Source organism: Pongo pygmaeus, chromosome 8 (assembly GCF_028885625.2).
Source record: "Pongo pygmaeus isolate AG05252 chromosome 8, NHGRI_mPonPyg2-v2.0_pri, whole genome shotgun sequence".
Taxonomy (NCBI): domain Eukaryota; kingdom Metazoa; phylum Chordata; class Mammalia; order Primates; family Hominidae; genus Pongo; species Pongo pygmaeus.
Genome location: NC_072381.2, coordinates 108,375,834 through 108,399,037, shown reverse-complemented (window position 1 = coordinate 108,399,037; position 23,204 = coordinate 108,375,834). Strand labels below are relative to the sequence as shown.

The following is a 23,204-nucleotide window of genomic DNA, read 5'->3' as shown; positions in this document are numbered from 1 at the left end:
CATTTCTGATTTTTATAGAGACTGGCATTCAACTACTGCTCAATAAATATTTGTTGAATGAGCCAAGAATCAATCTTGTTCTTTGTTTTAGAAAGTAACTCATGACATGGACATGTGCTATGGGATGATGGGAAGCCTGTTTCGCAGTGGCTCCCGGCAGACCCTTTTTGCCAGTCAAGTGATGCGTTATGCTGACCTCTATGCAGCATCTTTCATCAACCTGCTGTATTACCCATTCAGCTACCTCTTCAGGGCTGCCCATGTCTTGGTGAGTTAAAGCTATAATGGACAGCCAAGATGTACTCTAAGCCCAGGGTCAGCAACCAGCTTTGTGAGATGGCACAGGAGATAGTTTGAACATTTCTTTCTGATGTACAGAGCCCAGGGGCAGGTTATATGGTTGCATAAGGGGTCTTTGAGAAAGTAGAACCAATATTGGAAGTTACAGAGTATAACTTTACTCTCTGAAGTCTACTCTATTAAAAGCTGTATGTGGGCCAGGCATGGTGGCTCATGCCTGTAACCCCAGAACTTTGGAGGCTGAGGTGGGAGGACTGATTGAGCCCAGGAAGTCGATGCTGCAGTGGGCTGTGATTGCTCCACTGTACTCCAGCCTGGGTGACAGTGAGAGACCCTGTCTCAAGAAAAAGAAAATGTGGTTTTTACATTCCTATATTCTGATCTGTTTCAGGACTATTTTGTTTTTGCTGTAAAATAGAAAATAAACTCCCCTCTCCATCTTTTCCAATTTTCCGGCTGCAGTAGACAATATGGGCACCATTTTGAGGGGCAGGGAGAGAGGAAGACAGGCAACTATAAGTAGTTCTATGAAGATAAGTCTATATTTACTTGTCCTGTGGTCCATTATAGATGTAACTGCATGGCCACCTAACAGAGGAGAGGGGTTAGGATTTGGGAAGTAGCTACTTTGCTCTGCCTGCTTTCTGAGCCTCTAGCTTTTTTCTGTCTAGATGCCTCATGAATCAACGGTGGAGCACACACATGTAGATATCAATGAGATGGAGTCTCCTCTTGCCACCCGGAACCGCACATCAGTGGATTTCAAAGACACTGACTATAAGCGGCACCAGCTGACACGGTCAATTAGTGAGATTAAACCTCCCAACCTCTTCCCACTGGCCCCCCAGGAAATTACACACTGCCATGATGAAGATGATGATGAAGAGGAGGAGGAGGAGGAAGAATAAGGAGGAAAACCAAAACCCCAAGCACCCATTAAACAAGTCCTGGCAGGACTCACAGGAACAAACGATGTCCCTGTTAGGGTTCTGCTGGGGGGAGGGAGGGGGCTCCATGAAAGGTACGTCTGAAAAGTTTCTGAAGATTTTATTATCATAGATACTTGTTTTGGTTTTGTGTATCTGTACTCTTTGCAGATGGTCCAAAATTGTAATGGAGTCTGTATTAGAAGAAAATAAGGGTAAAATCACGCTGAACTGCATGTATATGGCTCCACTGTGGCTCGTGACACTTTTTTAAAATCATCCATATGTCAGTGTATCTAGATACACGAGGAAAAGGAAAGAGTCTCAGAGTGGAACAAAGAGTGGGAAGAGGTGATCTGTAATGTTACAAATTGTGCTATTACTCCAAGATCCAGCTTTTCCAGTGCATTACATGGTATTGTATATCAGTGGAGAAATGTATTATTTCCATGATCAAATAGTCTGTTAAGGTCAAGTTTCCTTTTATAAGCCTTTAATTCATCCTCAGTGACTCTGGCAAGGCTGCTTCTCTGTCAATCACTGGCTTTGCACAGAAGTATCCTCTACTTGCTTTAGGGCAGGATTCTAGTTTGAGGGAAAAGACAGTATCTTTATTACCTTTTGTTTAATAGCACAAATGCTTATTATTTGTTATCCAAAAACCACCTTTTTCTTATCTGTGATAAATCTGTAGAGAGAATTTAGTTGCCAGTGGACAAAGGAACAAGCCCCCAGAAAAGAAAGGGAAGAACTTCCTTTTTATACTACAGAACAGTCATTAGTGTGGGCTATGTAGCTGTGGCTCATGCTGCCCAATTCCAGATTTCTTTATCCTCTAGAGTTGATTGCTGTATATTAAAGTTGAACATCAGAGGATGGGAAGAGGGCTCTATAAGCCAGATAAGCTACTAAAATAGAGGGCACAAATCAGTGTGAATAAATTCACTTCAGAATCCCAAGTCAAGGCTGGGCACGGTGGCTCACGCCTGTAATCCCAGCACTTTGGGAGGCCGAGACAGGCAGATCATCTGAGGTCGGGAGTTCGAGACCAGCCTTACCAACATGGAGAAACCCCATCTCTACTAAAAATACAAAATTAGCTGGGCGTGGTGGCGCATGCCTGTAATCCCATCTACTCAGGAGGCTGAGGCAGGAGAATCACTTGAACCCAGGAGGCGCAGGTTGCAGTCAGCCAAGATTGCGCCATTGCACTCCAGCCTGGGCAACAAGAGTGAAACTCTATCTCAAAAAAAATAAATAAAAATCCCAATCCCAAGTCGAAATCACTTCTTGTTTTAAACAAGAATGAATCATTACTGTGTATGTTAGGGTATTAAAACTGTTTCATCAGTACAGTGAAAGTTGTTTCAACATTTTAAACAGTGGTTATAGACTCTTATTTTAACCATCGTATATTTTCTTCCATTCTTGTCATTGGTCAATAGGGGAGGGTAGATTAGCTGCTCCAGAATTCAATAAAGTGTAATATTTCTAACGGTGACTTTGACCTATTCTGTAGCACAACTGTAATAGCTATTGGTCTTCAAGTGGGTTTAGATTTGGTGACATCAGTTTGATATTCTCTTAAAGGAAATAAATATTCAAGAACTGATATGTTCTAACATGATTATATTCATGGTGTTACATAGGCCTCAATTTTTTCACAGAAAGAAAGATTTTTGCAACAGGACTATAAAGTGAGGCTTTTAAAAAAGTCATTTTATAAGCAGAGAACACAGCCTGATAACTTAGTCAAGGATACACCGTCTCACTACTTTGGATATATATGGCTTCAGATTAAGTCATCCAAGAAACATACATTCTGAATGGTATATATTGGGAATATATGCCCCTTTAAAAGAATCAGGTCAGAAATGCAACAACAATTAGACTGTTGCCCATGTTAGGGGAATGTGTGGTCATCCTGGTTACTAATTACTCTCACTCAAGATGGAGATGTTGCCCAGTTTAACATAGTCTTAAGTTTTCTTAAACCCAAATAATTTATGAGTAGCTTATTACATCTACAGAGCTACCTTATTCTAATGGTACATTTACATATTGTCTCTTTTAGAGTAAGGACCACATGATTGCTTTATATTTACTTTTTGTATTGCATCCATATAAGAGTATCTTTACTAGCCAGGTGATTCCATGGCAAATGACTGTCTGGGTCCAAAGATCAGAAAGTGAAAAGCACACAGCTGGAATAAGCAAGAACTCCACTGCTAGTCACAGCTCTCCATAGGACCACCAAAACATATTAAAGAGCTCTAGGATTCCATAAGACCCAGAGCAAAATGGTGCCTCTCCATATATTATTCTTAAGAGTGTGCTGGGAAGTCAATGGTCAATGGGTAGGCAGGGCAGCTGTAACTGGGCTTTTTAAAACAAATTATGAGTTTCTCTCTGTTGCCAGTAGTTAAGGAAGCTGAACTGAAAAGGCATACTTTTTTCCTTAAAAAAAAAAAAAAAAAATCCTGCAGAGTTTTATACCATGAGAAGACCATTCTGCCATCTCTTTTGAGAATTTTTTCCCAGGCATTTTGAAAACACTATTTATAGGCATTGTAGAACACTGGGCAACCCCTTCTTGGGTGCTAGACTGAACTCCCAAACTTAACAGCATGTACTGACAGGGCCCCTAGCCTCCCCAGCAGTCGGTCAGTGGTACAGCAGACCCAGGCCCTGCTGGGTTTCCTTGGGGAGAGGAATTGCCCAGTACATTCATTCATCTCTGCAAAGATAGTCAGTGAAAACTCTGATGGTGTACTTCAGAAAAGTTGGTCATAGCCAAGAAAGTTTAGTGTTCTATTTAGACCTAAGATTTTTCTCTTGCCATATGCATACCTCTGCCGAGACCTAAAATAATAAGGCAAACCCTTCAAGCTACCCTAAGATACTTTTAGAAGTGGTTTTTCATAGAACTACAAATCCTTAAGTCACGTTAGTATTGTTAAGAAACCACTTTAAAAAGCCACATGCAGTTGCATGTCAGATTTAAAAGTATTTTGTCCATGTTTAGGTATTTCTAAATCAGATGTATTTATTTAAGAAATACTTTGTCAACAACTTTAAAGCCCAGCAGTTTTTCCAAGGCTGCCTGGTCATTTTAAAATAAATACTCTGCTTATTCACCACGAATAGCCTGAGACAAACAACTGCATATTTAAGTCTGTATTAGGGTAGGAACCTTATCCACGTTCCATGTTATGGAAACTATTTAATCTGTCTTTGATGGTGGGAAAAATGGTAACTATGATCTAGCTATTGCCATACAGTTAACGCTCCAATTCCTCACTGGGCTTAGTAGTTTAGGGCTCAGATACTTATGTTTCTCATGATGATCTTTAGTGGTGATCAGGGAATCCAGCTTTTCTTAAAAGTTTTTCCTCAGATAGAACAATTTCAAATGATACACAATTTTTGGGAGGCCCTGAGAATGAAATCTCTACCGTGGAGCTACCAGAGCAACCCTGAAGATAGAAGAAGAGCATGCACTACTGCTATGGAGCAGGGATGACCACAGGCACAGCAGCCAGAAAGCAGAAACAGGTGACTTCCAGAAACCCACGCTGCCCTGTCACGCACCTCCCATAACAGGAACGCAGCACGTCACACAGTTCTCACACTGCTAGGTATCTAGAAACAGCAGAAAGCAAGTCCTTTAAACAGGCAGCATGTTCATTTATAGAATGAGTAAAAAGCTTTTCTATTCTTTAACCTGGATTTCTCAACCATTTTTCCCTGTCCTCACACACAGTGTCTTCATCCCAAGGCCACAACAGTCTGATTCGTTCCAACAAAGGTATGTGATCTCAAAAATAAAATATATACAGAAGTTTCTCTGTAGAGCTTTAACACAAAAAAGTACTCCCCATTGAACACAAACAACATTTCATCTCAAACTTGCTGACTCTGTTTAAGGATGAGGAATCTATGTTTTCCAATTTAAATTTAAGACACTGATGAGTTTTGAATCTTGTCCCTTTGTTTCTTCACACAAAATAACTAGGTACAAATATGTCCCCAGATGTTCTGGTCTCCCATGGAGCTCTTCCCAAAGCCATGTCTGGGTGAGGGGAGTAGACAAGGCCTGAGATAAACCTTCCCACACAAACTGGAGCCCAAGCAGCTGAGCACACATTTTTCCCACGAAAGGCAGCAATAGTCCTTCCACGTCTCACAAGTTCTTGAGATACTTGGAAAGAAGATTTGCCAAGCAAACCTTCCCCACACTGAAAAATGTTTATTCAGTGTCCAGTCTTTGAGAGTGTTCTCACCAGAGGTATCTTTGACTTGAGTGTGTGGGTATTTTGAAACAAGTAACTTTTTGGACCCACTGACCTCAAGTCAATGACTTAGTAGAACTGCAGTAGGAAAACTGGCCCAATCTAAAATTTCCTGTCATGTGTTGGCCTCCTGTTTGAACACTGCACAGTCACTAATACCCTGACAGGAAAAGCACTTCAGAAGTCGGGCAACTAATTCTCCCTTAGAAACGTGCGTCCTCAGTCATCCACTAGGGGAGATGGCATGCCAGCAGAAAGTCAGAGAAAAGGGCCCTAGAACCATCCCTTTGTCCTGGAACTGCTTGAAAATAAGAGCACAGATATGAGGCCCTTGGAGGGAAAATGACAAAACCACCATACAAAGAAAGCAAAAGAAAGAGTTTATTATCCATCTAATAGAATTCAACTTTTTGGCTTTAATAAAGAATCATGTCTTTATTAAATTACCTTCAAAAAGTATAAAATAAGTTTCCAGAAATCAACTCCAGGCTATAAAAAGGTCAGTTTTTAACCACTTTCTCTACAAGACCCTCTGATCAATATTTGTTTCCTCAGAAGTGCTGAGTTGAAAAATGGCTCTAGGGAGCACAATTTTTGTGAAATAGAAACCCTGGGTGCATCACAATAAAGCTTAGAAATGAGCGGATGTGTGCGCACTCTGAGGATGCAGGGGGGGAATTTTAGGCAAATCTCATCTTGACAGCAGGAAAAATTGCCTCCATTTTCCTTGGAACATTTCCTGATTTGAGCTAAAGACTCATCTAGACCAAGTGAGTAAAACAGGAAAAACAAAACAAGGCAGGAGGCTGGGAGTGAATGTGCTACCGTGATTTCTTTCCCTAGCTCTGCTGCCACTTCTGCCCTGCTTCTTCTAAGGAAAGCAAGCAGGGTCCGAAGACAGCATTTCACTGGGCTAAGATACACCTCATTCTACTTTCAGGTAGTTGGGTGATGGCCTGGGGAGATGGGAGTGGTAGTTAGGCAGCATCTGAAAGCCAATTCTGTCAGCAGTTCTTCCCTGAAATGTCTCCATCCACAGGACAAGTTTAAGTAAAAGACTGCAAATGCCACGGTTAAATAAATTCAATGGGGATATAAATGGACCAGTCAAGAGGCTAAATTTTCAGAGCATGATCCTTTTTGGAATGTAAAATAGAGACTCAAAGTGGAGAGAAAAGGGATTCCAAAAAGATGTGGTTTAGGAGTGGATCACAGAGGGTCCCTGAAGCTCCACCGTAAGTTCTTCAGGGACTCACTCATGTGAGTGACGAGGGTAAGAAGGAACAGAAGACAAACTAGTGATGGAAAAGAACATGTATCATACACACCGATTACTGGGAATGCAGGATGTCCACTGAATCCTGAAGACCCACCTGCACACGCCTCGCCACACTCAGGCCGGATGTTTTCCACTTGAAAGTGACTACCCATGCCTGCTCTGACCTTCCTCCCAGGCTTAGCATAGCAGAGGAGGACCTATAAAGCCATCCTTGTCTTCAAGAGCCAATTGAGAGGCCTGAATGAGGCCTTTGGTCTTACCTAGGAAACGCCGGCTTAGCCCAGCTGCACTGTGTGGTGTTACTAGTGACTGAGCAGCCAATGTCTGGGGCAATTTGACTGGGTAACTCCGAATGTTCTTACATAGGGAGTAACTGATGGAGGACAGATTATAATCCTTGCAAAGGAGGACACCTTCCCCCTAGGATTGGCTGTACCAGGCTGTGACAGAACTAGTACCCACTTCTCTTAAGACTTTACACTGTCCAAAGAAGATGCTCTTCTGTGTTGTCATGCTGAGATCCAATCCCAGCTTTCCCACCAGCAAAGCCAGGCAAGTGGGCAGGGCAGTTGGTTCAGCCAAGCTGAATACAATGGCATGGTTGGTGTTGCATAGATGAAAGGGAAGAGGGAACACACATCTGCTAGCAGGGTGAACAGAACATCATTTATCTAAATAGAATAGAAATAAACAAAAACCTTGTAAAACAATCACAAAATTTACAAATAAATTGGTACAAAATAAATAAGAGAGACTGTACATCTACAACATCATTTGAATTATAAAATGCATTCATTATGACAATCAGCTCAATCCTATACATGTCATTTGTGCTTATTTAGGTTTATGTACACAGCTCTGAATACTGTGTTCAGAAAACTTCACTGCTCAAATGCATGACCTGTACACTATGATACAGTGAATAAAGGCTGAGGAGGATGAAAGTCAGACACAAAGCAGGGTCTTACTTGAGGGCCAAGGCAATGTTGGCACTGGGCCTCAAAACCAAGAAAAGGCATATTAAGAGCCCAGATGGGCAGGCAGCTTCCATTATCCAGAAAGATGGATTATGCAATCTAAGGTAAGTAGAAGAAACCATTATCACTGTGGGGCCAGGCAAGTGACCTGCCTTGGGAGGAAGGAGGCCGTGGACTCACAGCTGTACTGTACCCTACATAGGGGAAGAGAGCCTGTCACCAAGAAACCACCTCGGAAATATTTCATGGAGGTACTTGAGAGGCCCTGCCTCCATCCTCATCCAAGACACTGGTCATAAGAAATACAGGTAGGCCCAACTAAAGGGGCTGGGGATGCTAGGGCCAACATAAAAGCAGCAACCTGTTTATAAAAAAGAACACTACCCTCTCACCTGCCTTAAAGGACAGCAGAACCCTAGGATCCATGGATGAGGAAGCTTCAAGACAGATCTTGTCCTAGTCACAGATGAAGTACTAACAGGCATATGTACATAATAAATAATATAAAATAAAGCATATACATTTGTGGGTTTAAAGGACTCAAACAAGAAAAAATTGATAACTTCACCTTCACAGTAGACTTCAGACTCGGGGAGTAATGATCAGAAGCGAGGCTGGGGCTCTCTGGGGAATGAGAATCCTAAGACCTCATTCTTCCCAACTTTGCTCTGCTCTAGAAGTCTGAGCCTCCAACAAAAAGGGCAGGCACCCAAGCCCCACCAGGCCCATTGGATAGTTCTCTTCAGGATGAATCTGCAGCGGAATCTGGCCCCCAAAGAACTGCATCCTAAAAGTGAATCCATGTGGATCAGATGCCGGAAGGCATCCTTCCAAGCAAGGCAAGACAATGCTCCCATTCTTCTCATTTGTTCACGGTCCCAACGGGCATTAAAACCTGAAAACCTTGTGTACTCAAGTCTTTCTTACAGTACGTGTTGGATCTGTGTACATATAAACCTTGGCATACAAACACCTAGAACTTCACTCGCTCGCAGCTAGAACCTTTGTTTCCATGCTGCTTGAAGTTCAACTTGGTATTTCCCATCAAAAGATATTTAAAACAATTCTAGTAGAGATGATGTCAGTAGCTCTAGCATACAGAGAGAACACGCTTACTTGAGCTGAGCCAACCACAGTGGTCTGAGAAGCAAAGAAGGTCCCCAGCCTAGGATGGTGGGAGGAAAGCTGCTCCCTACTCTATGCAGTTGCTGTGAATTGCCATCTCTTCTTCGCATCCGTAGGGTTGACCAGGGACTCTAGAATATGGATCTCCAGATAGGAAAGAAGGTAGCAAAAGGGAAACGGGCAAGTAAACCGTGATTGCAGACAGAAAGCTTGCAAGTGCTAGAGGAGGAAGGCCTGCTTGTCACAGCCTCGCTGAGTAACAGCAGCAAGCTATTGGTGCACCACTCACCCCTCAAACATAGGCAAATGAACCTCAACTTAGGAGTCTCTGAACGTCTCTCTCCTATTAACCAACTTGAACACCTAAGAAACAGGAAAAGATAAAGATTTGCAAATGACCCTGAGGTATAAAAAATCCACTGAGAAGTTGCTCATTGATAAATTACATCAGAAAAATTTCTGAATCCCCATATCACTTTCCTATTCAAACCCCTATATCCCTACTAAATTCTGCATTAACCTACAACTCACCCAGATACCCTTGATGGACAGAAGCACCACTAGCCTAGAGCCCAGAATGGAACTACATGGCCCAGGACAAGAGCCAGTTTCCTCAGTAAGGAAGTAAGCAATGGCACTTCAGAGGCCTTCTGGACCCCAACCTGCCAGCTCAGTCTTGTATTTCTCCTCAACCCTTTGCAAAGAAAAGCCCATATCTGGGCTCAAAAGCAGAGGGGAATTTTTCCCATGCCACCAGGGAGCTTGGGTCATGCTACGTAGGGTGCAAAGCCAGCCCTCCCTGGCCTGCTCTTGCTTGGAGCCCCAGAGAACAAGGTGAGCACCTTCCTGTGCCAGCCCAGGTGATTCGTCTGCCTAGGATCACCCCTGGGGAACAACAGGAGCAACTCTGGTTGCCCAGGAGACCTCACCTTCCTGGGCCTAGGCAAGGCGAGGATGGCTACAGATCCCTGGCTGGCCTTCAGATGACAGAGGTGGTTGTGTGTTTTTACTAGGCAGGACACAGACTTGATCAGCCAGGGCCTATACAGGTCTGCTCCTCAACCCGAAGAGAGAATTTGAGGGCAGAAGTTCATGGTACCTGCTTAGCTCAAATTCCTATTGCTCCATTTCCTAGGGAAAATGTATTTCTTTATCTACCATTATTTTCCTAGGCTTGGAAAAGCTGGTCCTTTAGTGTACAGTGCTGACGACAGCACAGGTAAGTATACTCACAGTTACTGTTCCATATTAGTGTGAAGCTCTGCATTCAACATTTGCACTGTTCCTTGAAGTCACATTAGAAGATGGTAAGATGCCCCACTCCCTCCCACTTGGGGATGCCAACCGCTTCAACATGGCATTGAACTCCCTGCAGGGAGTGAGGTGAGGAGGGAGGAAAGAACAGAGTTCAATGTACCATTTCAAGTTCAAATTATGTAAGAATCAAGATTTAAGCTAGTTGATTAGCACCCCGATATCTGTGTAAGTCTTAAGATTTTGTTTTCCTAAGAGTTTAAATGTATGATTTTGAATTTGCCTGATGCATATGGGACAAGCAGTGAAGGGAAGGAACCTCCAAAACAGCAGGAGAAAAGCCCCCCTCATTTACAGAGAAGGCAGAGTGTCCCAGGACTATCTGGATGCTAGGGATTTAGTTTCAGAGGAACCGTGAGGCTCTGTCACACCCAGAGAGGCCCCGTAAAGGAGGGTGAGGCCTCCCATCATTATCCAGAACTCGGGTCTGCATCTGGACTCACTCCCTTCCACACTTGAAAACGTCACAGCCGCGGGAGGGCAGTCCAGCGGAGGTGCCAAAGAGCAGCCACATCGAGACTGCAGCTATTCCATGGTCTTTCTCTGCCGGACCCCACTGGCTTTGTAGAGATGAATGGCAGAAGCCTTCCAAGCCAAAGTCATTCTCCTGCTGCCCCAAAGAAGCAACAGCCCAGTGTTTCTCCTCCAACCGTCTGAGAGGTTGGTTTCCCGAGGGAAAATGGGGCCTCGAAGAGGAATCTGGTCGCTCAGACATGAGTGGTGTTTGAAGGGTCCTAAGCTCTCCCGAAAGGAGATGTTAGCCTTCATTCCTTCAGGGACCTGACAGGAATTATTTTAGATTCCCTAATATTATAAAATAGTGTGACTAATAGAAGGTAAAGAATAACAGAAAATGAATACAAACTTGGCGGCTAAAATTGCATCCTTTGAGAGCCCCACTGATGCCACTCCTGCTGAGCTCTTTTATAAGAGAATAATTTGCAAGAAGCCATCACACCGAGCAGGTAAGACAGTATTAAGAAGTCTGCTTCTCCCTGAAGTCAGAGGCAGCAGCTGGCATCCCCTCTCCTCTCCCCAGACTCAGTTCCTTAGGATTTATAAAGGAACAGCAAAGCTCTGAAAAGGGCACCAACACACTAGCTCTGATTCCAGAGGCTCTCCCAGTAGCAAGGCATCCCTGAGAGACTGTGTGTGGAGAAGCAGACGTGAGCTCGGATAGGTTGACAGGGCAGAGCTCCTGAGGCCAGAGAAGCTGGGCTAGGCAGGCTTGGCTCCCCACAGCTCAGGGAAGGCCAGCACTGTGCAGACCCGAAGAGGGGAATAGACGCCCTCCCCCAGCATGGGCTATGCTTTGCTTTGCTTTGTTGCAGGGACCCCTCATCTTTATACACTCATCACACTTGTGTTGTGCTCAGTGAGAGGCATCTTAAGAAACTGACTTTTATATCTAGATGGTTCTGTTTAAAAAAAAGGATGCTTAGAGTGGGGTCCCCTCTAAGGTCAAGCTATACGGTGGGGCTTCATCCCACGGGGGCAGGTTGCGTGCCAGTAGCAGGCCACTCAGCACCCTCGGGGGGTCCCCATGACCCTCCACCAAGTGAGATCAGTACTTCCCCCCACTAAGGGACATGGCACCTTCTGAGGAAGACACTCCAGGACTGGCATCCCAGAGGAAATACTGAGCCGGGCATGCGCAACACCCGAGGCACCAAACTGCTCAACCAGGCAGCCAGCCCAGCCCGCTGCTGTCTACGCTTCAGCCACGCTCCCTGCCCCGCACACAGCCCGGCCGTGGCTGAACAGACTTCCTACCTGGAGTAGGGAGAAGAAAACTGCTGCTTAGCCAAGGCCTCCCTTTGCGCAGTGAGCCTAAACAGAAAACGTTCTCTCCTTTCCTAGTGATGGATGCGGCGGGCACTGATAATCTCATGTGTACACTGTCAGTATGATTTCATTTCAGTGTATGAATAGCGCCAACAACCTGCACATATCCCTCGGGCTAACAAAACACAGATAAGCTATAGTTGAGAATTCAGTCACTCAAATACCTCCTGACATAATTTCACTACATGATGAATTTGGTATTAAAATAAGACGGAGACACACATAAAATGGCCACAACACACATTTGGTTTCTGAATCCCTGTTTGGGGCCAACTGACCCTGGCTGTACAGGCAGCCTCTCTGGCACGGGCCGCATCTGAGGCAGGAGGCACAGAGGCCCTCAGGCAGGGGACACAGCCACTGCCGGGCCCCATGGGCCGAGGGACAGGGAAGGAGAGACAGTTGGCTCCCTGGGAGGAGGAGCAGGGGCTGGCAATCCCCAAAGTTCCCTCCTTTAAAAACATGGGTCTAGAAATGCCTTCTAAGCACACAGTACAGAGTGCAGCTAGAAGGTCCGACTCCTTTTCTGTTAACGTATGTTCTACTGGGAAGGGGAGGAGCTTGTACTCCACATCACGTGTTTACTGAAAAGCCCTGTGGAAGATTTCCATTTGGCATCTGTGTAGCAGCATCTTGGGTTAACAACAAGAGCAAGGACCAGGGAGGTGGGCGACGACACTCTGTGAGCTTGGGTGCTGGGTCGGGGAGGAGGGCTGGCTGGGAGACCCCAGGCTGGAATGACAGGATGAAGTCAACTTGCCTCTTGCCAATGATAAACCATGGGTTTTAAATTCATTAACATTCATTTTGGTGATAAAAATTCCGTAGAGTGGGAGAAAAATCACATTCCCAAGCAAATGTTAAATCTTCCTGAGGGAAAGGGGTACAGTTAAACATTAAATTCTCAAAATACCACTGAGCTCAGAGAGGTGATTGCAGGTCCCTCTGAGGCAGGCTACACCCCACAGTGATGACAGACTTGGCAGGTTCTGCAGTAACACGGTCTTCTTCATTCAGCCAGCGAATTCGACGGTGATGCCCACTGGGGCAAAGAGGAAGGGTGCCCCTCCCTGGGAGGGCCAAGGAAGGCTACTGGAGGGGCAAGTCCAGCCTATTAGGGTCACATCATGGGATCACAGCAGAGTTCAGACAGAACAACTTAAAACTCTGCAAAAGACACTTTAAAAACATGATCTCTTGAAAAAATAAATCGCAACAATTTTCAACTTCATGCAAATCGAGGGCAGAGGAGCGTCAATAATGATAAAAGGGAGAGCTGAAAAAATAAACATGATTCTATTTGGGCGGAATCAGTTCATCTCCAAAATCTTGAACGCCATGCCCCCGGCTGCCAACTTCACGTCTCTCGTTTCCATTCCTCCCCTCACCGTCCTCCTCCGCGGCTCCTGGGAAGGGCACAAGGTCTTTGGTCTCAGGATGTTGCAGGGTGCAGCATGGCGGACAAGCTCACACCAGTGAAGTCATGGGCAGACAGGGCCGGGCCCTCGGGACTGGGCGGGTGCAGGCCTGGGCGGGTGCAGCCAGCGCGGCCTAGATGGCGCCTTCGTTGTGCAGGCTGTGGTTGGCCTTACTGTGCGTCACACAGTTCTGTTCGTTGAGCAGGTTGGCTGTCTCGTCTGGCAACCCGTCATGCAGCTCCGTAAGAGTCAATTCGATTTTAGTGTTTTCACTGTCTGAAGACTGGGGGGTTTTGTCCATCCGGGATGCCATCAAGGCATTTTGGTATTGCTGTCTTGAGATCTGGGGCCAGAAGATGGCACAGAAAACAAACCAAGATAATGCTTATTTTTAGGTTCTCTGATCTCCACATGTTCAATCCTGACAGGCCCACAGCAGCCTCTCTAAGAGAAAATCACACTTGACCGCAGTGAGCCACTTTGTAAAGTTCAAGTTGACTTTGGTGAACAAGTCAGTTCTTACTGATGTAACCCACTTCCAAATATTGTCTCAAAATTTTAGGGAGTAGAAAATAGAGACTGGTTTCCCCCAGCTAAAGCTGGCTTGTTCTCCAAAAGTCATCTTTATTTCAGACCAAGATGAGTACTCTGACTGCCCGGCAGAAGACAGAGGTGGAGCCTTCCCCGCAACCCTCGGAGTCTCCTGACCTCAGCCTTCCCAGGGCCAGGCAGGGAGCCACGTACCCAGGAGCTCTTTGAAAAGGGGCTACTCTTTTTTCCAGGATCTCTGGCTCCCATTCCCTGAAAGAGCCACATTTGATTTGGCAGCTCATTGGATAGAACCAAGATGATCAACATTTTTCTCAACCTGAGGCTTCGGCACAAGAGATGAAGACAGGGTGTGTAGTTGAGAATGGAAGGCAGGGCACCCACAAAGTGACAAAGGGAGAGCTCCGAGGAGGGCAAGGAGCAAAACAGACAATTTGCCAGGGAAGTTGACACCTAACTGCCAGGTCCAGCCACGCTGCACTCACGTCCCTCACCTTAACAAACTGCAGATCTGAAAGGGCTCGCACCGAGTAATCGGGGATGTAGACTTGGAGGAGCGAAGAATTGAGCTGGTTATTGCTGCTCCCCAGTGTTGGTGTGACGGCGTCAATCCGGTCGCTTCGACTGAGAGAGTCTGAGTGATTCAAGCCACATGGGCGAGGAGGGGACTTATTTTCACCTGGAAAAGGAGGGAAAAATCCAACTGTTTAAGTGAAGTAGATACAGCCAATAAAACCAGTTCTTTATTTTCCAAAATAAAAAATACTAAATGCCACACAAGCCCAGCCAACTGATTCCAGATGTCTCGGCCACACAGTACGCCAGAAGGTCTCCTACATATGGCGGACTCGTGGGCTTCCCTGTACCGGCAGGATATGTCCATCGCAGCTGCTTGGCCCAGTTTATGTGACAGACACAATCCTCCCAAGTCTCTAACAGCAAAAACCCTGCACTGTGTGCCTTTGTGAGGAACATTCCCGGGTGCTGTGAGATGCTCAGGCGAGGTTGGGCCAAGGCCCAACATGCAGAAGCTGCTTGATATCAAATGTAGGCTACGAAGAGGACAGCACTTCATTATTTTGCCGGAAGTAAAAACAAGGGACTCTTCAGAATGTTAATAAATCAGTATGTATTATAAAGGGATCAAAATACTCATCTGCTCATACCATACCCTCTAGCTGAACCTATTATCTTCACCTCTGAGCCCAGTAAAATCCCCCATCAGGTAGCCCGAGGATGTCTCAGGAATTCAAGAACACTAGAAGACACCAAACCCCTAACGAGTTTGAGTAAGTTATCTTGGGCGCTAGAGAGTCTTCAGTGAGGTTTTGTAGCATCCTTCCCTTAAAAGTGGAAGGAGCGCCAGTCTGGGTGTTTTTGCTCTTAAAGGGAAGTTCACTGTGGCTTCTAATGGAAACGTCATTAAAAAATGCCCCCTCACCAAGGCTTCTCTCACTTTTTGCTTTTCTAACCAACTACTGCAGATAGGAACTGTGTGCCCACCCTGGCCAGGTCTTGACTTGCATCGTATCACAGGATTGGAGGGGACCAATTCTCCCATCTGACGCTTGGCTCCTCTTTGCAATGTGTCCCTGACAGCTGCCCTCAGAAGAGCTAGCCCTTGGCTGCACCTGCCCTTCGGCTATCGGGAAAGTTTGTCATCGCGCCCATCCAAATGTGCCTCCCTAACTTCAGATGACAGCCTCACTTCCTGTGTGTGGAGCTTTAGTACCTTTTCTTCCTCTGCTATTCAAAATAGCCCTTAGATAGGTGAAGAGAGCGACGGTCTCCTTAAGTCTCTTCTCTAGGATAAATCCTGCAGCTGTTCATCTCACCCCATCACCGTCTTAAAACAGGACACCCAGAACAAAACATAAGTACTCCAAGAATCTCCAGTGATGAGTTCACTTTCTCCTAATTTTTTTTTTCTTCTTGAGACAGGGTCTTGCTTTGTCACCCAGGCTGGAATGTAGTAGTGTGACCTTGGCTCACTGTAGCCTCAACCTCCTGGGCTCAGGGGATCCTCCTACTTCAGCCTCCTGAGTAGCAGGGACTATAAGCGTGTGCCACCATGTCCAGCTAATTTTTGTATTTTTGGTAGAGATGGGGTTTTTGCCATGTTGCCCAGCCTGGTCTTGAACTCCTGAGCTCAAGTGATCTGATCGCCTCCGCCTCCCAAAGTGCTAGGATTACAGGCGTCAGCCACCGCGCCCGGCCACTTTCTCCTAAAATTTTTGTATCTTAACTCTCCCTCCAATTGTCAAGTCATGAACTAATTTTCCGTTGTTAGACAAATTAAATTCAGAGTGGCAGTTCCCCTTGTTTCCACTTCTACGAGAACAAGGCAAATTAACAACTTATCAGACTTTTATATTTAGCAGAATGGATCTTTGAATAGGTGACCCAATTTTGCTAAGTTTCAGATTCTTTATCTGTAAAACGTGGATGATGGTACCTGGTACCCTTTTGTTTTGTTTTGTTTTGAGACAGTCTCCCTCTCGTCACCCAGGCTGGAGTGCAGTGGTGCGATCTTGGCTCACTGCAACCTCCGCCTCCCAGGTTCAAGCAATTCTCTTGCCTCAGCCTCCCGAGTGGCTGGGATTACAGGCATGTACCACCACGCCCAGCTAATTTTTGTATTTTTAGTAGAGACAGGGTTTCACTGTGTTGACCAAGCTGGTCTTGAACTCCTGACCTGAGCTGATCCACCCGCCTCGGCCTCCCAAAGTGCTGGGATTACAGGTGTGAGTGCTGCACCCAGCCCTGGTACCCATCTTATAAGGTCTGACAAGGATTAAAAATAAGATCATGTACAAAGTGCTTATCTGACAACAGTAGGTACCCCATAAGTGAGCCCAGTCGGCATTTTCTATTCTTTCTTGTCAGCTTCCTCCCGGACCTTGAAACCATGCGCCCACCCCATGACCAGGGTTTTGCACATGCAGTGACTTCACCCAGGGTGACAGATTAGTCCGTTTTTTTGAAACGAGATCCTATTGTATCCCTGCGCTTTGGCCAGCAATCTCATCACCATCTCTGCAGATACCTTTGAAACAGTGTTTGTGTGTTAACATTTGAAGGCTATAAAAACAAAACATTTCAAGGTACTCTGCTTGTCTGAAGCCTCCTGCAGTAATTCTGAGTCTCCTGTTTTCTCCTGAGGAGGATTTTAGGGCGATTTCTCTGATCTTCCAAAGCATTTAGACTCAGTCTGCTTCCTCTCACCCCACTGTCCTCTGTTTGTGTGAGTGGACCCTCTCCTCTGCCAAGAGCCTGATGCCTGGCCCCATGGCCACCCTCTGGAGGAGCAGGCCCTGCCTTCCATGTCCCTTTCAACAGCTCAACGGGCACCAGAGCGAGCAGGGGCGCTGCAACCCTGAGCTTCAGCCCACTGCTCAGAGCCTCAAATCCCATCTTACTTAAAATATTAATAATAATAAAGGTCCACATTCTTCATCTGAAGCCCTTGGGGGCCAGAGAGATGTTTGAATTCTGGAAGGTGATACAGTCCGTACACCCCATGTTACATACATCACCAGCAATTCTGGGGCGGCCCTAGTCCGCAAACACATTAACTTTTGGTGAGACGGACGAGGATTCACAACAAGTAGAGCGAAAACCGTAGTGGCTGACCCCCAGTTCAGGTCAGGTTTTGTGGCCAAATTTGTGTTCCAAAGTTTTATGATAGTAATTATGGAAAAAACTCCGAAGATAAATATAGGAAAATTGTGTTACCAACTAGGAAATCCCAGCAATTTTAATTAAAGACAGATTAAGCCTTTTCCCTTCTTTTTAATGGCTGGACATATTAGTTAGGACTGGCCACCCTCTCCTGCAGGGCAGTCGGCAGCAGCGGGATAGGAATGTGCCGGGTGTTCACTCCAAAACAAAGTCAGGTGGCGGGGAGAAGCGGGGCCGCCTGCCTGGTGGTGGGGAGAAGTAGGGCCGCCTGCCTGGCGGACAGCAGAGGTGCTCACGCTCCATTCACACGGATGTGGGAAGAACCCAGGATACAGGAATGTCGTGCGCCTGTGTGGACGGGGTATTTTTCTTGCTTACCAAGAAGAGTTCACAGCTCTCAGGCCTTTGGCAAATGTGCTCTATAAAAGTGGCCTCAGGGTTTGAGGCCCTCAGGGCATCTGCAAACTCCACACCCCATGACTTGCTAAGGTCATAATAAGAACCAAGAACAGTCCCCTACTGCTGACCTGAAAATTCAAGGTCAGCCGCGTGGGCAGGGAGCGCTAACGATCTACACCAGAGCCACCCCCCCTTTCCATGCTTCATGGCTACTCCTGTGCATGGTGACTTTGCGGTGTTCTGGACTCTCCACCTGCTGTGGCTTATGCTTTCCTGGAGAGCTCGCTATAAAGTTACGGAACCTTAGAGCTTTAGCGCTCCAAGGAACACTGAAAACAGCCTGTCCAGGTAAGGAGGGCAAGGAAGGCAATTGGGAGAATTACGGAAAGGAAGCATGCAGAATTACCTGGAGAACCTGCTGCTAACAACTCTGTTCTGCTGACAACAAAGGTACGAGACAGGGACAAAGGAACTGAAAAATGGAGAAAAACAGGGTGAGATCGCATCAAAAGGCAAGAAAAAAGATCTCTGTAATCAAGGGACAGGAGGGGATACTTGTTCTACCAATACAATATGAGCATTCAGTTGCAGAAATGCAAGTCGGTATGGTATTATAGAAACAAAACAACACACACTGCTTTCCAGGAAGAGGAATACAGGGAGGCCAAGATCAGGAGAAATCCTGCCCACGAGTTTGTTACTAACCAAGAAATCTCTTAAGCCACTAATAACCAATTGGGGTTGATAGCTCGAAACGTGCTACTCTTAAGGGCTTAAATCACAAGTAGCTGTGCAAAAGGGGAGCTTGATTAGTCAACTGCCCTAAGAGTCTGACCCAAACTGCTGGTGCCTGCACCCCAATACTCACTCACTGCACAGCCTACAGCTCCCCATCTGTGCAACTTTAGCTCATTTTAATTTTGACCTGAAGCTTTGAATTGTTAGGAATGCTTTCAAATCTCAACATAGAGGAAAGTAAGTAAAGAACGCATACACAGATTTCCTGGGAATGCAGACCACAGTCATCCTCATCACTGCTTACTCACTGCCCCCATCAGATTGAAAAGTCTCAGAACATGAAATGTTGAGCAGCAATCATACCTCTGGGGCAGGTAGGTCTTAAGAACTGATTATTGTCGGTATTCCCCAGACAGCGAACATCAATAAACAGAAACTTTACCTTGCGATATCTGTACTAACCGTGCCTCTCAATGAATATGCAAAATCCCAAATCTTAGTTGTAAAGTTAAGTAAAATACTAGGCTTTGGAATAGATAAGATGCCATTAATGAAATTCCCCGCCCCCCCCACCCCCCAGCCCCGCTTTTTTATTTTGAGACGGATTCTCGCTCTGTCACCTGGGCTGGAGTACAGTGGCATGCTCTGGGCTCACTGCAACCTCCACCTCCCAGGTTCAAGCAATTCTCCTGCCTCAGCCTCCCAAGTAGCTAGGACTACAGGCATGTGCCACCATGCCTGGCTAATTTTTGTATTTTTAGTAGAGACGGGGTTTCACCATGTTGGCCAGGCTAGTCTTGAACTCCTGACCTCAAGTGATTTCCCCTTCCTTTTTTAGCAGTTCCAGACTCAGAGGGCTGCTCAACACATCCTCTTCTGAATGAGACTTGTCCTTCCATTACAGTTCAATAGGAACTGGGCTGGTATTTATGTTTCAGGAACCAGTAATTGGTAGAAATGTACAACCTACTCCTAGTTTCTTTTCAAAGCCATCTTATAAATCTGGTTCTGCTCACCTGGGGCTAATTTGAGGTCAGCTGCCAAAACTCATCACAGTCAGGCACCTTTCTGCTATACCCACATTTCCCCTCATGCTTTCAAGGGAACGAAGCACTTGTGTGAGGATCACTGCATCCTAAGTCTTCTAATAATCACATGAGCTTGTATCCTCTTAACAAGGAGGAGACCAAGGGCCTCGCTCAACACCACACAACCTGCCTGTGATGGAACTGAAGCTATAACCCAGGTCTTCTCATGCCTAGGTAAGAGCTACTCTGTCTCTCTCACTAAGCAGTGAAAACGAAGGTCACCTTCAAGTTTACAACAGAAAACCTACTCATTAAGTAGGGTCAGACAGGCCCATGTTCACAATGGGTGTTGGGTGTTGGTCAGCACTTGACAGTGGGGACACCGTGCCCCCAGGACTCAAACACCTGCACGAGGATAGTGAGAAGGGGCATTTGGGACAGAGGAAGTTTAGAAATACGACAGAATGCTTGACGTCTCAGTGACTTTCTAACTGAAACATCTTTGGGTTCCTCAGACTATTGGGTGGAGCAGTCGATGAAGACCAATGTCACAGAAACAGTCTTGTCTGGAGGTATCTGCTCCCCTTTGAAGCCTGGCTTTCAGGAATTCTTTTAAAATGGGTTATTTTTAGGTTTGAGGTTTGTAAATGAAGTTTCCTAAAACCGCACATCATTTGGTGTTTTTGCCACAAGGTGGCACCCCAGCACCTCTGTCAACCTGCCCGACCTGTTCGGGCTGCCTAAGGTATTAATAGCAAGCATGTGCATTCTGCCAAGCAGCGCCATCCCCAGAGGCCAGCAAGCCACCAGGTATCTATCTGTGTTCATGTCTGAGAGCATATCCGGCTGGCTGGCATCTTGGAATCTTGTGCTCAGAGAACTGTCAATCCCCCATGGCCACCCACCCTTAACTGGCTGACTCGCCTGGCCAGCTCTCCAGACAAGAGCCGGCCACAGGCAGTCAGTATATAGCAACAACCTCATTCGTCCTCAGAAACATGCAAATTAAGACCTCCCAAACTGCTAACATTTAACAGACTCAACAATAATACCAAGTGCTGGATGCAGAGCAACCGGAATTCACACAGCACAGGTTGGGAGTAAGCAAGTACATCAGAGCTGAATCCAGAGGCACACCCTCTGACCCGCAGTGCCAGTCCCAGGTGCACACCCAGCAGAAATGGACACACACGTTCACCCCAAAGACATGTATAAGAATGTTCAAAGCCACATATTCACAGTAGCCCCAGACAGGACTACCCCAATGTCTATCAGCAATGAAAGGACACGTGCACTGCTGTGTATTCACACGGTGGCATACTAGACATGGCAAGAGGAAACACAGTGTGATCACACACAGCAACAGAGGTGACGTGACAAGCACGACACAGAGAAAGGAGCCAGCCTCTGTGTAACACACACAGTGTCTCCATTTATGCAGAGTTCAAAAGCAGGCAAAATTAGGCTGACAAGTCAAGACAGCAGTTACTCTGGGGCACCAGTGACTAAAAGGGAGCGTGATGGGAGTTCTGTGGGGCTGGTAACATCCCGTCTCTTGGTCTGGGTGCCGCTTTACACGTGTTCAGTTTGTGAGAATTCATGGAGGTGTATACTTAGGATTTGTGCAGATTTTCTGCATATATGATATACTTCAAAAAAAAGTTCAAAAAGGAAATGAATGGGGTCAGCTGGCAGATACAGAGAGACAGATGGAAGGAGAGGGGCCTTACTTCCTAACACGTGGCCCTGCCCTATGCGGCTGGGAACCAAACATACCTGGAGAGGCTGTCAGGGCCATCACACCGTAGTATGAGAAGGCGCTCGCTTCAAACTTCATACCTTCCTTCCCAGCTTCGACTTCCACCTTCCCCTGTGGATAGAAAAGGCAAGTATTTTCAGTCCAGCTGCAAAAGCCTACTGGCACACTCTGTACAATATTTGGTCCTTTCTTAGATTTTTATCTAATTTCCTTTCCCGACACTATCGAGGGAGTAAAGCTTCAGCTCATCTTTCCCACTGAGAGGAGGGGGCTCATTCGCTTTAAATATGAAAACTGGATTTGGCTGATTATGCAGAGGTGACAGTGTAAATGTGATGTTTATTTTTAAAATAATTCTTATATTAAAAACTTAAAATACAATTTTCTTTGTAGAGATAGCTCTCGCTATGTTACCTAGGCTGGTTTTGAACTCTTGAGCTCAAATAATCCTGTCTCACTGTCTTGGCCTCCCAAAGTGCTCCCAAAGGGATTACAGGCGTGAACCACTGTGCCTGGCCTGTGATGTTTACTTTCTGTGAGTCCACTTAGTATCTTCCCAATATCTGTAGTTCTTGGATTCTTCAGGAGGCCTCCAGCAATGGAAAGATGGTGCTCTTGCTCCATCAGTGGGACCAGCACCAAGATGACGCTGGGCGATGGCTGCCTAGGCTGTCCAAGGAGCCAGGGCCAGGGCTGAATCAGGGTCAAGGGCCGACATGGTTTGTGGCCATGGAAGAGAGAGGAATAACCTGGGTAGAACCTACTCTGTCTCACGAGCATGGTGTCCTGACCACTGAGCAGACCCCTCGCAGGCTGGTAACTTGCTGTCTACACTCCTGGAGGCACTTACGTTCCATGGGATTTTTCTCCTGTCTTGGAAAAGCACTTTGAAGAAAGTCTCCTTCCATTAAAACAAAGTTCCCCTCTCCTCCCCCTAAGATTTTCCCTTTTCTTCACTTTTGCTAACTTGTCGACAACTTCTTCTTTACCTTGATGAGTTCTTTTGGGACAGAGTGTCTTATTCATCCCTGGAACCCTAGGGTCCACTATAATCCCTGCATGGTAGGTGCTCATTGTGTTTTCTGGGCTACTGAAATGCTCTAAGTCAGTTTCACTTCTAGATTCTCAGGCCAAGGGTCAGAAATGCTCTTGTTCTCATTACTACAACTGTGTGAGGCATCCTTTACAATGGGTGAACAAAAATTAAGATGCCATGTATTGAAAAGGAATTGTGCTAACACATCGGTGTTTTATGAATTCATTTAATGTGCACAACTCGATGCAGCAGACAAACCAGTCCCCTCCTACAAATCAGGGGAAGGGGGATCAGCAAGATTTAGTAAAGAACAAGCTCTTCATCAGGATGCTAGGAGGCTGGGAGCAGCGGCTCATACCTGTAACCTCAGCACTTTGGGAGACCGAGACGGACAAACTGCTTGAGCCCAGGAGTTCAAGATCAGCTTGGGCAACACAGCAAGACCCCATCTCTACAAAAATTAGACAGGCATGGTGGCGTGCACCTGTAGTCTCAGCTACTTGGGAGGATTACTTGAACCTGTGAGGCAGTGAGCCGT

General features: G+C 46.0%; 2 protein-coding genes across 14 annotated transcripts in view; one reads left to right on the top strand and one right to left on the bottom strand.

The window, feature by feature from the left end:
* NT5C2 (5'-nucleotidase, cytosolic II) overlaps positions 1-2,721 on the top strand; it is a 186,881-nt gene extending 184,160 nt beyond the window's left edge. For all 12 annotated transcript variants that reach the window (XM_063670214.1, XM_054436828.2, XM_054436826.2 and 9 more), the window contains 2 exons: positions 92-268; positions 972-2,721. In XM_063670214.1, the coding sequence (XP_063526284.1) occupies positions 92-268; positions 972-1,208 (414 nt within the window). In that variant the 3' untranslated portion in view covers positions 1,209-2,721. The remainder of the gene's footprint in view (positions 1-91; positions 269-971) is intronic.
* Positions 2,722-7,441: 4,720 nt separating this feature from the next.
* The window catches only part of CNNM2 (cyclin and CBS domain divalent metal cation transport mediator 2), a 166,788-nt gene continuing 151,025 nt past the window's right edge, over positions 7,442-23,204 (bottom strand). Inside the window, exons 5-8 of one of the 2 annotated variants that reach the window (XM_054436823.2) lie at positions 21,648-21,741; positions 18,512-18,577; positions 14,520-14,704; positions 7,442-13,819 (exon numbers count right to left, since the gene is read on the bottom strand). In XM_054436823.2, coding sequence (XP_054292798.1) covers positions 13,610-13,819; positions 14,520-14,704; positions 18,512-18,577; positions 21,648-21,741 — 555 coding nt within the window. In that variant the 3' untranslated portion in view covers positions 7,442-13,609. The remainder of the gene's footprint in view (positions 13,820-14,519; positions 14,705-18,511; positions 18,578-21,647; positions 21,742-23,204) is intronic. The other variant, XM_054436824.2, reaches the window with a different exon arrangement.